At 66.5% G+C, this 12,238-nt stretch overlaps 3 protein-coding genes across 5 annotated transcripts in view; 2 read left to right on the forward strand and 1 right to left on the reverse strand.

Annotated features, from left to right (window-relative positions):
* GRK6 (G protein-coupled receptor kinase 6) overlaps positions 1-1,675 on the forward strand; it is a 19,066-nt gene extending 17,391 nt beyond the window's left edge. The window contains exon 16 of the mRNA XM_021410075.1: positions 1,426-1,675. Within this exon, the coding sequence (XP_021265750.1) occupies positions 1,426-1,650 (225 nt within the window). The 3' untranslated portion in view covers positions 1,651-1,675. The remainder of the gene's footprint in view (positions 1-1,425) is intronic.
* On the forward strand, positions 1,684-2,752 carry PRR7 (proline rich 7, synaptic). The gene is made up of 2 exons (XM_021410078.1): positions 1,684-2,025; positions 2,119-2,752. Exons 1-2 carry the CDS (start codon positions 1,716-1,718, stop codon positions 2,505-2,507), a joined length of 699 nt encoding a protein of 232 aa, XP_021265753.1. The 5' UTR covers positions 1,684-1,715; the 3' UTR covers positions 2,508-2,752.
* DBN1 (drebrin 1) lies at positions 2,840-9,378 on the reverse strand. 3 transcript variants are annotated; one of them, XM_021410067.1, is made up of 15 exons: positions 9,145-9,378; positions 8,729-8,784; positions 8,530-8,642; positions 8,294-8,368; positions 8,077-8,223; positions 7,901-7,978; positions 7,671-7,822; positions 7,521-7,584; positions 7,351-7,410; positions 7,145-7,259; positions 5,847-5,984; positions 5,105-5,233; positions 3,809-4,374; positions 3,615-3,717; positions 2,840-3,546 (listed from the first exon to the last, which is right to left on the reverse strand). In XM_021410067.1, the coding sequence occupies exons 1-15, from the start codon at positions 9,324-9,326 to the stop codon at positions 3,476-3,478; spliced, it is 2,049 nt and encodes a 682-aa protein (XP_021265742.1). In that variant the 5' UTR covers positions 9,327-9,378; the 3' UTR covers positions 2,840-3,475. The 3 variants fall into 3 exon arrangements, with proteins under 3 accessions (XP_021265742.1, XP_021265743.1, XP_021265744.1); XM_021410068.1 differs by lacking the exon at positions 5,847-5,984 and having other exon boundaries at positions 9,145-9,376; XM_021410069.1 differs by lacking the exons at positions 5,105-5,233; positions 5,847-5,984 and having other exon boundaries at positions 9,145-9,376.

A 12,238-nucleotide genomic window follows, 5' to 3' on the forward strand; every position in this document is an offset into this window, starting at 1 on the left:
CCGGGAAGCGGAGGAGGAGGGAAGCGCCCCCGCCCCGGCGGAAACGCGCGCTCCCGGTGCGGGGGGGAGGAGGAGGAGGAAGAGGAGGAGGAGAAAGGAGGAGGAGGAGGACGGAGGGGGCCGCCGCGCCCGGCACCGGCAGCGGGGAGGTCCCCGCCGGGTGTCCCCATCCCGCCCCCCGCAGGCACCGCGCGGGGATGCACCGGGCGCCGGGGCCCAGGCCGGGGTCAGGGGGGGACGGGATGGATCTGTCCCGGTTTCCGCTGCCGCCGCCCGGCGCTCCCGCTCGGCACCGAGGGAGCCGCGTGGGTGTCCCCGGCACCCCCAGACCACACGGCACCGCCGCTCCCCGAACACTCCCGGCCCCGACGTTCCCTCCCCACCGCTATCCCTGCTGCATCCGCCCCCAGTCCCTGGCAGCTGCCATTCCTCGCCGTCTCCAGCCCTGCCACCGCCGCTTTCCCCTGCTCTGTTGCAGCCGGGTTTAGCGAGCTGCGCCCGCACCGCGCTGCCTTTAGCCGGCACCGCCAGCTTGCGCTTCCCAAGGAAGGGGATCCTGCTCCCCAAAAACGCTCCCTCTGCCCCCGCGGCAGTGCAATGGAGCGGCCCCCACCACCCGGAACGGAGATGGAGTGTGGCTCCCCAGCCCCTCCGTTCCCCTTCCCTCCTTCCTTCCGGCGTGGCTCGGCCCTCCAGTCCCACTGCTCTACCCGCTTCCCCTCCAGCTCCCCAGCACGCTGTGTCCCTGCCGTGGTTCCCTCACTGGGCGCAGTGGCTGTGCCCTGTGCCACTCGGGGTCCCTTTGCTGGGCAGAGGCACGTGGCACTGCCGTACTCTCCCTGTCCTCGGCTGCTGCTCCGGCACTCGCGCGTCTCTCCGCTCCCCCATTGTGTCTTCTTCCACACTGCGATAATAATAATCCTGATGGGTGCTTACGTGCCAGTCTGCAAGCACCCATGGGTGCTGCCGGCTGCTGTGTGCAGCCCCCCCTGGGCACAGTGCTCAGCTGAAGGTGACCGAGCTGTCAGCCTACCTACAGCCAAGTGCTGCGCTGAGGCGACAGTCCCAATGCCACCTCCTCCCAGATGTCCCCAACACTGCCATGTGCCCCCTGCAGCCACGAGGCCACTGATGGCTGTGGCGCATGTGCTCCCATGTGCCATGTGCTGCAGCTGCTCCCTGGGACACCCCGTGGCACCCTATGGGCACCCTATGGCACTGTGACACTGCAGGGCAACCAGCACTGAGCCATGCATTTGGGGTGCAGCAGGTGGGAGGAGGCCACGTGGCATCGAGGTGCAACCTCTGTCTCTGGCTCCAGGTGCCCAGCGAGGATGTGTGGGGGGGACATGGGGGCCAGGCATGGCTGCACATGTGGAGCGAGTCACCATGGGAATGCTCACACTGGCGTCTGTCTCGTTACAGGGTTTCCCCCAACCCTGTACCCGTTGGCCCTCTCCCAGCGATGGGCAGTGGCTGGGCCGGGCACCACGCTGTCCCCGTGCCCCCCCGCCTGACCCAGCCCCGCGGCCCCATGGCGAGGACGGAGCCCTGACGGTGGGCGCCCACGGGCCAGGAGGAGTCGGCAGTGGGCACGGCATGGGGAGGCCATCGGCTGCCTTGAGCGCATCGGCCCTACCGCCGCCCTGAGCACCCCGACCCCAACCCCAAGGGCAGGGAGAGGCGGGGGCCTCCCGCACGGGCCGGTGGCGAAGATGGTGATGTCCCAGGGCACCTACACCTTTCTCACCTGCTTCGCCGGCTTCTGGCTCATCTGGGGGCTCATCGTGCTGCTGTGCTGCTTCTGCAGCTACCTGCGGCGGCGCGTCAAGCGGCAGCAGGAGGAGCGGCTGCGGGAGCAGAGCCTGCGTGCGCTGGAGCTGGAGCCGCTGCACTACGAGGGCTATGGGGGCAGCCCCCCCGGCATGGCCGTCCCCCACCGCCTGCGTCTGGAGCCCCATCACCACCACCACCACCACCACCACCCCCACATCCCACCCCCCCGGCCCTGGAGCTGCCGGCACGGTAAGGAGCGGCCGCGGAGCGCGCGTCCCCCCCAGTGGGGAGCACGGCGGTGCGGGGGCCACGCTGACGCCGAGGGGGGGCTTTGCCCGGCAGAGTCAGACCTGTCGAAGCCGCCATGCTACGAAGAGGCGCTGCTGATGGCCGAGCCTCCCCCACCTTACAGCGAGGTGCTGATGGACACGCGCGGGCTCTATCGCAAGATCAATGCGCCCTTCCTGAGCCACGAGCGGCTGGAGAAGCAGGAGCAGCCCCCCAGCTACAAACCCCTCTTCCTGGACACCGGCTATGGCTCTGCACTGCACCTGCCCCGCTCAGCCAGCCCTGGGCCGGCCTGCCCGGACCTCTACCTGCAGGCAGAGTGCTCCCCACGCATGTTCCCCAGCTGGACAGACTCGGAGCTCAGCAGCAGGGACACCTTCGAGCCGGGGCCGTGGCACCTCCCGGTCTCCATGCCCCTGTTCGGCAGGACTACGGCTGTCTGAGGGAGGGGCCACAGCCACCCAAGGGCCCCTCCGACATGGGGAGGCTCAGCTGCCCTCCGTGGGTACCCCATCCCCGGCACAGGCCATCGCCGCCAGCGCGGAAGGGGCTGGTTCCCCCTCTCGCCCCCACCCATCATCCCCTGCTGGCACCCCCACGGCCGGGGGGGGCTCGGAGCCGGGCTCGGACTCTGCTCTGTTTCTTATTTTGTTTGTTACAGTTTGAGAATAAAAGTTTGTGGATCCGGCTCGCCTCGGATCCATCGCCACGCAGGGCAGAAGGGAGCCCCCCACATCCCCGCCCCAGCTCCCCCCCAGCAGGCGGCAGACCCCGCGGGATTCGCTTTATTTATTAACATACATCAGCACGCCGCCGTTACAGAACTTGTGCTTTCCAAAAAACAGTTATACCGTATGGGAGGGGGGGGGGGGGGCAAGCGAGGGGCAAAGCAGGGATAGGGAAATAGGGACGGGACAAGCCCTGCGCCGGGGGGGGGCTCCTGGCAAGGAGGAGGGGGTCCCTGCATCCCCGCAGTGCTTTGGGGTGGGGGCACCGCCGGCCGCAGCCTCACCTCGGTAGGGTCACTTTATTGCCATATTCATTTATTATTATTATTATTCCTTTTTTTTTTTTTTTTTAACTCGTGCAAAGTACTGGGGTGGGGGACAAAAAGAGAACGGGGCCCCCATCCCACAGCTGGCACCACAGGGGTCTCATGTATCCCCCCCAGGACGGGGAGCTGGGGTGAGGAGGGGCCTACGAGGGGTTCACAGGGCTGGGGGGGGAAGGGCTGACATGTCTCCTACCGACAACTTATAAAAGAGAAAGAGACGGGGGGGCTGTAAAAGGCACCCCGGGGTGCTGTGGGGCGGCCCCCCCGGCTCCCATCCTGCGGGGCCCCAGCGGGGAGGGGGCCCCGGCCATGGCCGCTCGCACCCCGCACCGGCGGGGCCTACAGGCTGAGCGGGGCCTACAGGCCACCCCCGAAGCTCTCCTCCTCCTCGGGCAGCGGGTCCGCGTCCCAGCATGTGATGTCGATCTCTGTGGGGAGGGGGTTAGGGGGAACCCCGCGGAGGGGACCCCCCCCTATTCCTGCCATCCGCACTCACCTGGCGGCTTGTTGTAGAAGACGGGCTGCGGGGCTTTGGCCGACGGCTCCTCGGGCGGCAGGGCCTCCTCCTCCTGGGACTGGCTGAAGTAGCCCTCACTGGCCTGTGGGATTTGGGGTGCTGCCATTTCCAAGCCCCGTCCCCTCACCCCCACCCCGCTGTGCTGTGACCCCGTGGCCCTCACGATTGCTCACCTGCTCGCCACGGCCCGCTGTGCCATCCTTGGGGCCCATCTCCCCGTTGGTAATGGGGGGCACCTCGTGGCCCTCCTGGTAGCCCTCCTGGTAGCCCAGCCCTGTGGGATGAGGCCCACCTGCTGTGGCCTCCTCCTCCTCTTCTTCCACCTCCTCGTGCTGCTCTGCATCACAGAACGTGGCGGGGGGCTCGGGCAGCTCGTCCAGGCCCAGCAGCGTGCCCTCTTCGGGGGGGACTGGGGGTCCCGCGGGGGTGTCGGGCAGGGGCCAGGTGCTGGTGGCAGCAGGGGCCGCACCATCACTCTGCCACAGCTCGATGAGGGGCTCGGCCACACCGGGCGTCTCCATGGGCTGGGGTTCTGGCACAGCAGGCACTGGGGACGGCTCGGAGGGCTCCAGGGCCACCAGGTCCTCCAGCACATCAGCCCCTGCTGTCCACGCCGGCCTGGGGTCAGGGTCGGGCTCGTCCCCTGGCAGCTCCGTCGCTTTGTCCTCAGGCCCAGGGAAGGGCCAGTGCTGCTCGGTCACCGCCGGCTCTGCCACCTGGGTGCTGGGGCTGGGGGAGTCTGCAAGGCGGGGAGAGTGGTCAGAGCCCACCCTGCAGATGGAGGATGGCTGCAGACAGGGTGGCAGATGGGGGGAGCTTTGGGTTGGGAGATGGTGAAGGGCAGGTGGGATGGGTGGGCAGCGATGGTGTGCTCTGATGAGGCAGTGGGACACGGTAGGGGCAAGAGGTGCACTGGGGAGGCAGAGGGGAGGACTGGCAGCTGGGGGGCAAAGAGAGATGAAGGGATGGGGTGCACTGGGAAGCACAGAATGGAAAGCAGGGATGCACCAGGAGTCGCAAAGGAGATGGAGATTGCAACAGAGTGTGCAGCAGGGCAGTCACATTCCTAGGGATGCAGCGGGGATGTAGGGAAGGATGCACTAGGAAATGCAGCACATCCAGCATAGATGCACTGGGAATGCGGCAGCCATGGTGGGGATGCAGTGGTGTGACACGGCGCAGACAATGGGGAATGCACCAGGGGGTGCACCAGAGACAGTGGGCGCATTCAGGAATGCGGCAGTTATATGGGGGGAATGCACCAGCGGTGGTGGGGATGCAGCAGCAGGGAGCAGCAGATGCGGCGCAGATGCAGCACAGACGGCGGGAATGCAACTGAGACGCATGAGATGCACCGGGCGATACGGCGACGATGCACTGAGAGATGCAAAGGGGACCCCAGGATGCAGCAGCAGGGGATGCAAGTTTACAGGAGGGGACGCAGCAGGCAGCGGCAGCCCCTCGCCCACCTTTGGGCGTTGCCGGCGTCTCTTCAGCCGGGGCGCGGGCGCGCTGCTCGCCCAGCGGCGTGGAGGCCGGGCTGGACTCGCAGGGGCTGCAGCCCGCTGCCGAAACCTTTCGGTAGTCAGACTGGCTGCCTGCAGACAACGGAGACACGGCTTGGGGGGAAACATCTGCACTGGGGGGTGGACACCTGAATTGGGAAGGACCAGTGCCCCAGCGCCCCACGCCAGTCCGGCCAGAAGCCTTGAGACACACATTGCCACATACCCGCCCCCACCTCCAGTCCCCTCTGTGAGCAGGAGGGAGGCCCTCATGGGTGCAGCAAGCCCCGTGCCCCTCTGGGCATCCCCACAAGCTGCAGCCCCCCGCCCTGCTGTGGCACACGCTGCCCATACGTTGCTCCACCGAGCCCTGGCACAGCCTCTGCCCTCTGCAGGCACCACACTGTGCCCACTTTCTCTGGCTGGAGGGGCACAACCCCATAGGCACAGCTTTACAAGGTCCTGGACACAGCCTTGTCCATCCCTCGCTGCCCCATGGGCAGAGCATCATGTTCCTGGGCACGGCTCTGCCCTGTCCCCATTTGTCTCCTGACGCATCGCAGGGCACAGGAGGTGCCCCTTGGCCCTCTGTGCTTGGTCGCCGGTCCCACAGCTCTGTCCTCACACCCCGGCCCCACAAGCAGCAGGCCTGGGGAGGGGTGCAGGGCCCAAGGGGCTGCGTGCTCAGGGGCTCCCAGCTACCTACATGGAAAGAAAGAGGAGAGATTTGGGGTGCGGTGGCAGGTGATATAGGGGAAGGGGGTCCGCGGGGGGGAGGAGGAGGAGGAGGAAGAAGAAGGCGGCCCACTGTCAGCTGTCTTTATGAAAGGACAGTGCAGACGACCTGCCGAGAGAAAGACAGACAGACGGACGGAGAGAGAGAGAGCAAAGAGACGGGTCAGTCCCTGCTAAGAGTGGCCATGACGGGGCCGGGACACTGAGGCACCAGGATGGGGAGGACGGCAGGGAGGCAGCACTGACAGCACTGACAGCAGGACGGCAGGACAGCAGGACGGCAGGACAGAAGGACGGCGGGATGGGAGGCAGCACCAAGGCCGAGTGGGCAAAGGGGCCAGGACACAGCCTCAGGGCCATCTGTCTGCTCAGGCACAGCGCATCCCTACAGCAGGAACCCACAGCACAGCCCACAGCAAAATGCACAGTGCTGCCCCAAGGCACAGCCCCACAGTGTTGCTCAAAGGCACGACCCCACAGCACAGCCCCACAGCAAGAACACTCAGCACAGCCCCCACCAGCACAGCCCCCACCAGCACAGCCCACGGCACAGCCCGCAACATGATCCATAGCACAGCTCCACAGAGTGTCCCCACGGCGGAGGCACCCACCAGAACAGGCAGCCCCCAGAGCTGCAAGCAGAGCCCCAGGGCTGCACCCTGCCCAGCACCCCCTGCCAGCCACCCCACCCTATAGCCAGCTCTCTGCAGAGGGTCCTGCTGCCAGAGCCAGTAGGTACCACCAGACCCAGAATGGGCATTCTGCCCCACTGCGTACACTCACCCTGGCACCAGGGACCCTTGGGCAGGTACACTGTGGGGTACACAATGTGCCCCACAAGCATCCATCCAGGGGCACGCCAGTTGCCCCACATCAGCCCCACCACTGCAGCCCAGCCCCACCTCTGCCCTTTTCAGCTTTTAGAGCTTCCTTCCCAAGCCAGCACTCGGTCCCAAAGATGCCACCGAGCTGGACCACGCTGCCAGCAGGTGGGTGGGCAGAGGGCACCCAGCCACTAGCGGTTTGAGCCCCCCCATTGCAGGACCCCCCTTTGCAGCCACAGCTCTGTCCCGGTGGCAGCAGGCGCAGGCCCACCCGAGGAGCCATGGCAGTGGTGGTGCCGAGCAGAATGACCGCAGTCCTCCCAGTACCCAGAACCACAGCAAGAGTGGCAGCAGAGGATACCCACCCTCCATGGGTGAGCTGTGAGTGCCCCGATGGCACTGCACTCACCTGTGCTGCACCCCCCTGTGCCCCTCAGCCCCTCACCTGTCCTATGGCTGCCCGGAGAGACGGCGTCGCTGCTGCTCGATGCCACCCGCTCCTGCTGCTTGAAGAACTCCCGGGGGTTGTCGGGTCGCTGGGCAATGATGGCAGCGGCCTCCTGCAGAGGGGAGCAAGGCTGAGACCCCCAGCCCGGGCAGTAGGGGGCTGCCCCACACCAGGTCCCAGACAGCTCTGAGTGCTGAGCTCACCTCCACCTCTGACTCTGATTTCCGGAGCTGCTGCCTGTCGTCCTCCTCTTGCTGCTCCCCCTGCAAAGATACGGCACCATCACCCCGGCACCATCAACCCCAGCAACATCACCCCTGACACCACCACCCCCAGCACCACCACCCCGTTCCCAGCTCCACATGGCACTTACAAAGATGGACTGCTCCTTCAGGCGCTGCCGGGCCTCCTCCGCCTCCATGCTCTGCTGCTTCCTCCTGTGATGGGGCCAGGAGCAGAGCTGAGCGCAGCTCCCCCCGGCCCCAGCCCCCCCAACACCCCACGCCCCCCGCTCGCCCCGTGCCTGTGCTCCTCGATCTGCTCCTCGCGCTCCCGGTAACGCCTCTCGCGCTCCTCCTGCTCCAGCCGCTCCTGCTCCATGCGCTCCTGCTCAAACCGCAGCCGCGCATCCAGCGCCTTTTTCCTCTCCTCCTCCTTGCGCAACTCCTCCTCTTTCTGCAGGGACAGGACATGGGGCCATCAGCCCGTTCCTGGGGACACCCCACGCCCTCTGCCCATCCCTCGCTGTCCCACCTTGGCTTGTTCCCAGAACTGCTCCCGGTTGAGCCGCTTCATCTCCACGGTGGCGTCAGTTTTCTGGTAGGTCGTGCCCTGGGATGGAGCAGAGCAGAGTCAGGGGGTGGCAGGGACAGGGCTGGGATCAGCACGGGGGACACCCCGGCCATAGGGACGTGGCCATGGGACGTTACCACGGGCTCGGCATTCTCATCCTCGCGCAGCCGCAGGCGGTGCAGCACGGGGCTGGAGACGCGTGCCAGCCCATTGGAGAGCCGCTGCCCGATGGCCCCCGGGTCAATGTCCTCCACGCTGCTGGCATTGACGATAACATCCACACCCTGGGGCGGGGGCAAAACCCATCAGAGTCCCCCCCCAGCAGGCCCAGTCCCCATCCCCAGCATCACCCACCTGGAAGAACTCTGCGATCTTGGCCACGTGGCTGGCACAGGCACACTTGCGGGCGTCGGGCACATCCTCACCCACCTACATCAGCCAGGGGGGAGCTGAGCCAGAGGGGGTCTGTGTGCCCCCACCACCCCCCTGACAATCTGCACCCCCCGTGGCCACCCTCTGTGCCTCTCTGCAATGGCCCTGGTACAGGACCTCGGGCTCAGGAGGAGGTGTTCCCATGCTGCCCCACTCACCCAATTGACGAGGACATATTTGGGGAGCACGGCCTGGGGCTCCTTGACGCTGCAGAAGCCGTACATCACCTTCTGGATCTCAAAGTGGCCAGAGAGCTCCAGCAGACCCCCTCCTGGCACAGTGCACAGCACACTCAGCACATGGCGGCCCTGCACCAGGATCCCTGGCTGGGACGGGGGCTGGGTGACAAGACCTTACCTCCCGATGCTGCCAGCTTCAGATCATCAGAGCCATCCTCGTAGGTGTAGAGGGCCCTGGGAGGGTGCAGGGGGTGAGAATGACTATACACAGCACGAGCCAGCCTCCCCACCTCCCCTTCTGCTGGTGACACTGAGACCAGGGCAGGGCCGAGTCTGGGGACCAGTGGCAGTGCCAGAGGTGTCCCCAGGGCCCCTTAATCCACCATCACACAAAGGGTCCAGCACAGACTCCATAGCACAGGGCACTTCTCCCGCCCACAGAATGCGGGGCAGAGTCCTCCTCCCCACCTCACAGCTAACAGCTATGGGGTGAGGTCCCAAGGACGGGGACAGAGGGGTCACTTGGGCACAGGGACCGGCTGGGTGCTGCCACACTCATCCCGCATGATGCAGTGCTCCCAGCTGCCCACGCACCCATCTCTGTCCCGCAGTCCCACAGGGTCATCTGGCTTTGGGGTCAGCCCCGTGCCTCCATGGGGCTGCTCACGTTCCCAGCTGCGTGAGCCACCGGCCCGCCAGGCACCAGGCCGGGGGAGGACGCCAGAGCTCCAGCAGCAGCAAATCAATGTGCCGCCGGGGTGTGCTGGGGCCGTCATGGAGACTGTTCCTTGGAAACCATTCCCCGCGGCTGGGAAAACCCCCTCGCACCCCCGCTGTGCCCCAATGAGCCCACCCGGGGCTCCGCAGGACCCCCTGCACATCCCCAAGTGTGGGTAGGCGGCAACGTGGGGGGAGAACGCCGTGCCCTGAATCGGTCCAGGGCGGGTGGGCGAGGGGATGGCTGTTGCTAGGCAACCAGCATCCTCCGTCGCCATGGCAACCCCCCATCCCAGCTGGGATGCAGCTCGCCCTGATGACGAGGTGATTAGTGGAGGGGAGCGGGGGAGGCAGGCAGGCAGCGGGGACCTGGCGGGAGCCCAAATCCGCCACCGTCACGCGCTGCACCCGGGGAGCCGGGGCCAACCGTGCCGGACTCTCCCCACCCCCCTAAATAATCCATTTGCTGGGTGGGCGGGCAGCTCTGCCGATCAGCAGCAATGGAGTGCCAAAATCCCTGCGGTGCTGGGGAGGGAGGAGCCCACCCGAGTTGGTGGCTTCCAGGAAGGGGATGGGGAGCGGGGATGGGAAGTGGAAGTGGTGAGGGAAAGCAGGGATGGGAGCAGGAATGGGAAGCGGGTGCCCCCAATGGGCAGAGCCCCGCACCAGAGCCACACAGCTCCATCCTGGGCCTTGGCTGCCTCCTTCCAGCTGAGAAATAATGGGAATTTAGGGCCTTCCCTAACAAAGAGGGGGAAGCAAGGCCTCCTCCGCCCCGCAGCACCCATAGCCCCCACTCTTCCCCCAGCCCTCCTCTTGCAGTGAGCCACAGATAATTGCACCAACAAGATTGACTTTAATCCGCACATCCAAATCCCGCTAATCGGCCGCCTGAGCCGATGCGGCTCCCAGGCTGGAGGCAGCAGCACGGCTGCACGGCGCCGGGAAAGGAAGCAGCCATAGCCCTGGCTCTGCTCTGTTCCCCTAGGGATGGGGCTGCAATGTGGGGGGCTGCAGGCAGGACTGGGGGGTTCACAGGGCAGAGTGAACAGAATGCAAAAGTAGGGCACAGCCAAGGCATCGCAGCCAGGGCACCCGCTGCCTGCTGCCCACTCCCAGGCCCCCATGCAGGGCAGCACCCTGAGCACAGAGCTGCTGCCAGCACCCAGAGGTGCTCCCAAGGTTTGGCACTGTGGGCATTGCCCTTAGAGCAGCCCCTGTCCCTGCACCAGGAGGGACAGTTCCAGTGTTCCCAGCCCTGTGCAAAGCCCAGAGCATCACCATGAGCAGGGACCAACAGCACCAGAACCCCAACTCCTGCCATGCTTCCATCCTCACATGCAGCTTCCCTAGCACCTGAGCTTTGAGATCATCCATGGGTGACACAGGGACAGGCAGGGAGCAGGGATGCTTGTGGCCAGAGTCTCCCAATCACTGCCGAGGGGACAGAGCCCCCTGCCCTTCTGCAGCCCCCATTGCTCTGTGCCAGGCCACAGCAGTGCTCCCGCAGCCGCCTGACCCCCATGCAGGGTCGGGAATGAGGGGTGCCCTGTTCCGCCTGCCCCAACCCGGGCACATGTGTTTCCAATGTGGCTGCGAGCTCCAGGGAGTCGGCGTGCTCAGAAAGCAGCACCAAATTCCTTTCCTATCGAGTAATGGGCCCCAGCAGCCTCCGCGAGGCTGAGGAGGGGGAGGGGAGACTCGGACCCTCCAGGACTGGGCTCGGGGCGGGGGAAATCCCAGACTAAACATCCCGTGGCCACGGGGATCCCGGCATCCCCTGAGCCAGCCTGGAACTGCACTCCAGCGCGGTGTCCTCACAGCCCTGACTCACTCTGCCCAGTATCAACATTTGGGGATGGTCCCACCAGTCATGACGGGTGTGTGGTCCCCCAGCACCACTCCTCAACCCACACCGAGGGTGGGCACCAGGCCCTGTAGTGGGGATGCTGCTCCTGCTGGTACCGGCCACCACGAGTGACAGTGGGCTGGAGGGGATGGGGAGAATGGGGCAAAGCTCAGCCACAACGAAGGAGCTGTGGGGTTCAGTGCTGGAAGAGGGGCGGCCCGCTCCCAGTGCTCGCTTTCCCGGGAACCGATTCTGCTGCTCTCAGCAGCTTTGGCAGGGAGCGATCCTTTGCAGCGGATGCTGGGAAGCCAGATGTACCCGGGGCTGACAGCTGCCTCCTGGCCACCGACATGCACCGCGCTCACCCACTGTGCCGCCAGCGGGGCTGTGGGAACCCGGAGAGAGGGGCTGGTGGGGAGGAGGCAATGCCCAGGCCCACACCAATGGACACCCAACAGGAGAGCAGCATGCAGCCTGGCAGGAGCACAGCATGCATGGCACGCACCAGTCCCAGCACCCTGGGGTGCCCACAGCACCCCCACGCGAGCACCCAGGGGACAAGAACAGGGGGTCCCGGTGGGCAGCTGGGCGCTGGGGGGCGGCAGCAGCGGGGCTGCGGTGGGATTTGCTCCCGTAGCAAAGCTGCATTGTGGCCTGGAGCCACAGGGCCCCCAGCACAGGGTGCCAGAGCAATCGGGGTGCAGGCGGAACACCCCAGAGTGCCCCCATCCCCTGCCCCTGCCCACCGCATCCCGGTCCCGGGGCACCCCACACGGCCCTCCCGGGGACCAGGCACCCAGAGCTCCCCGTGGGGCTGCAGGAACCGGGAGCAGCGGGGCCCCCAGCTCCTTCTCAGCCGCGGGCCTGGCTCCGCAGGGACCGGGCTACGGGAGCCCCGTCCCCCGCAACCCACCACCGGTTCCAGACAATGGCAAAACTCCGCCGCATCCCAGTATCGGGCCCAGCACCGAGGGATCCCCCAGGCCCTCCCCACCCGCCGCTCCCCACGCGCGATGCCGCCGGGAGAAGGGAGAATAGGGGTTCGGAGCGGGGCTCCCGGTGCCCGCACGTGCCGCCCGGCGCAGACAAAGCGGGGCCGCGCCCCGGCCCGGTGCGCTGCGG

Source organism: Numida meleagris, chromosome 12, assembly GCF_002078875.1.
Source record: "Numida meleagris isolate 19003 breed g44 Domestic line chromosome 12, NumMel1.0, whole genome shotgun sequence".
Classification (NCBI taxonomy): Eukaryota; Metazoa; Chordata; class Aves; order Galliformes; family Numididae; genus Numida; species Numida meleagris.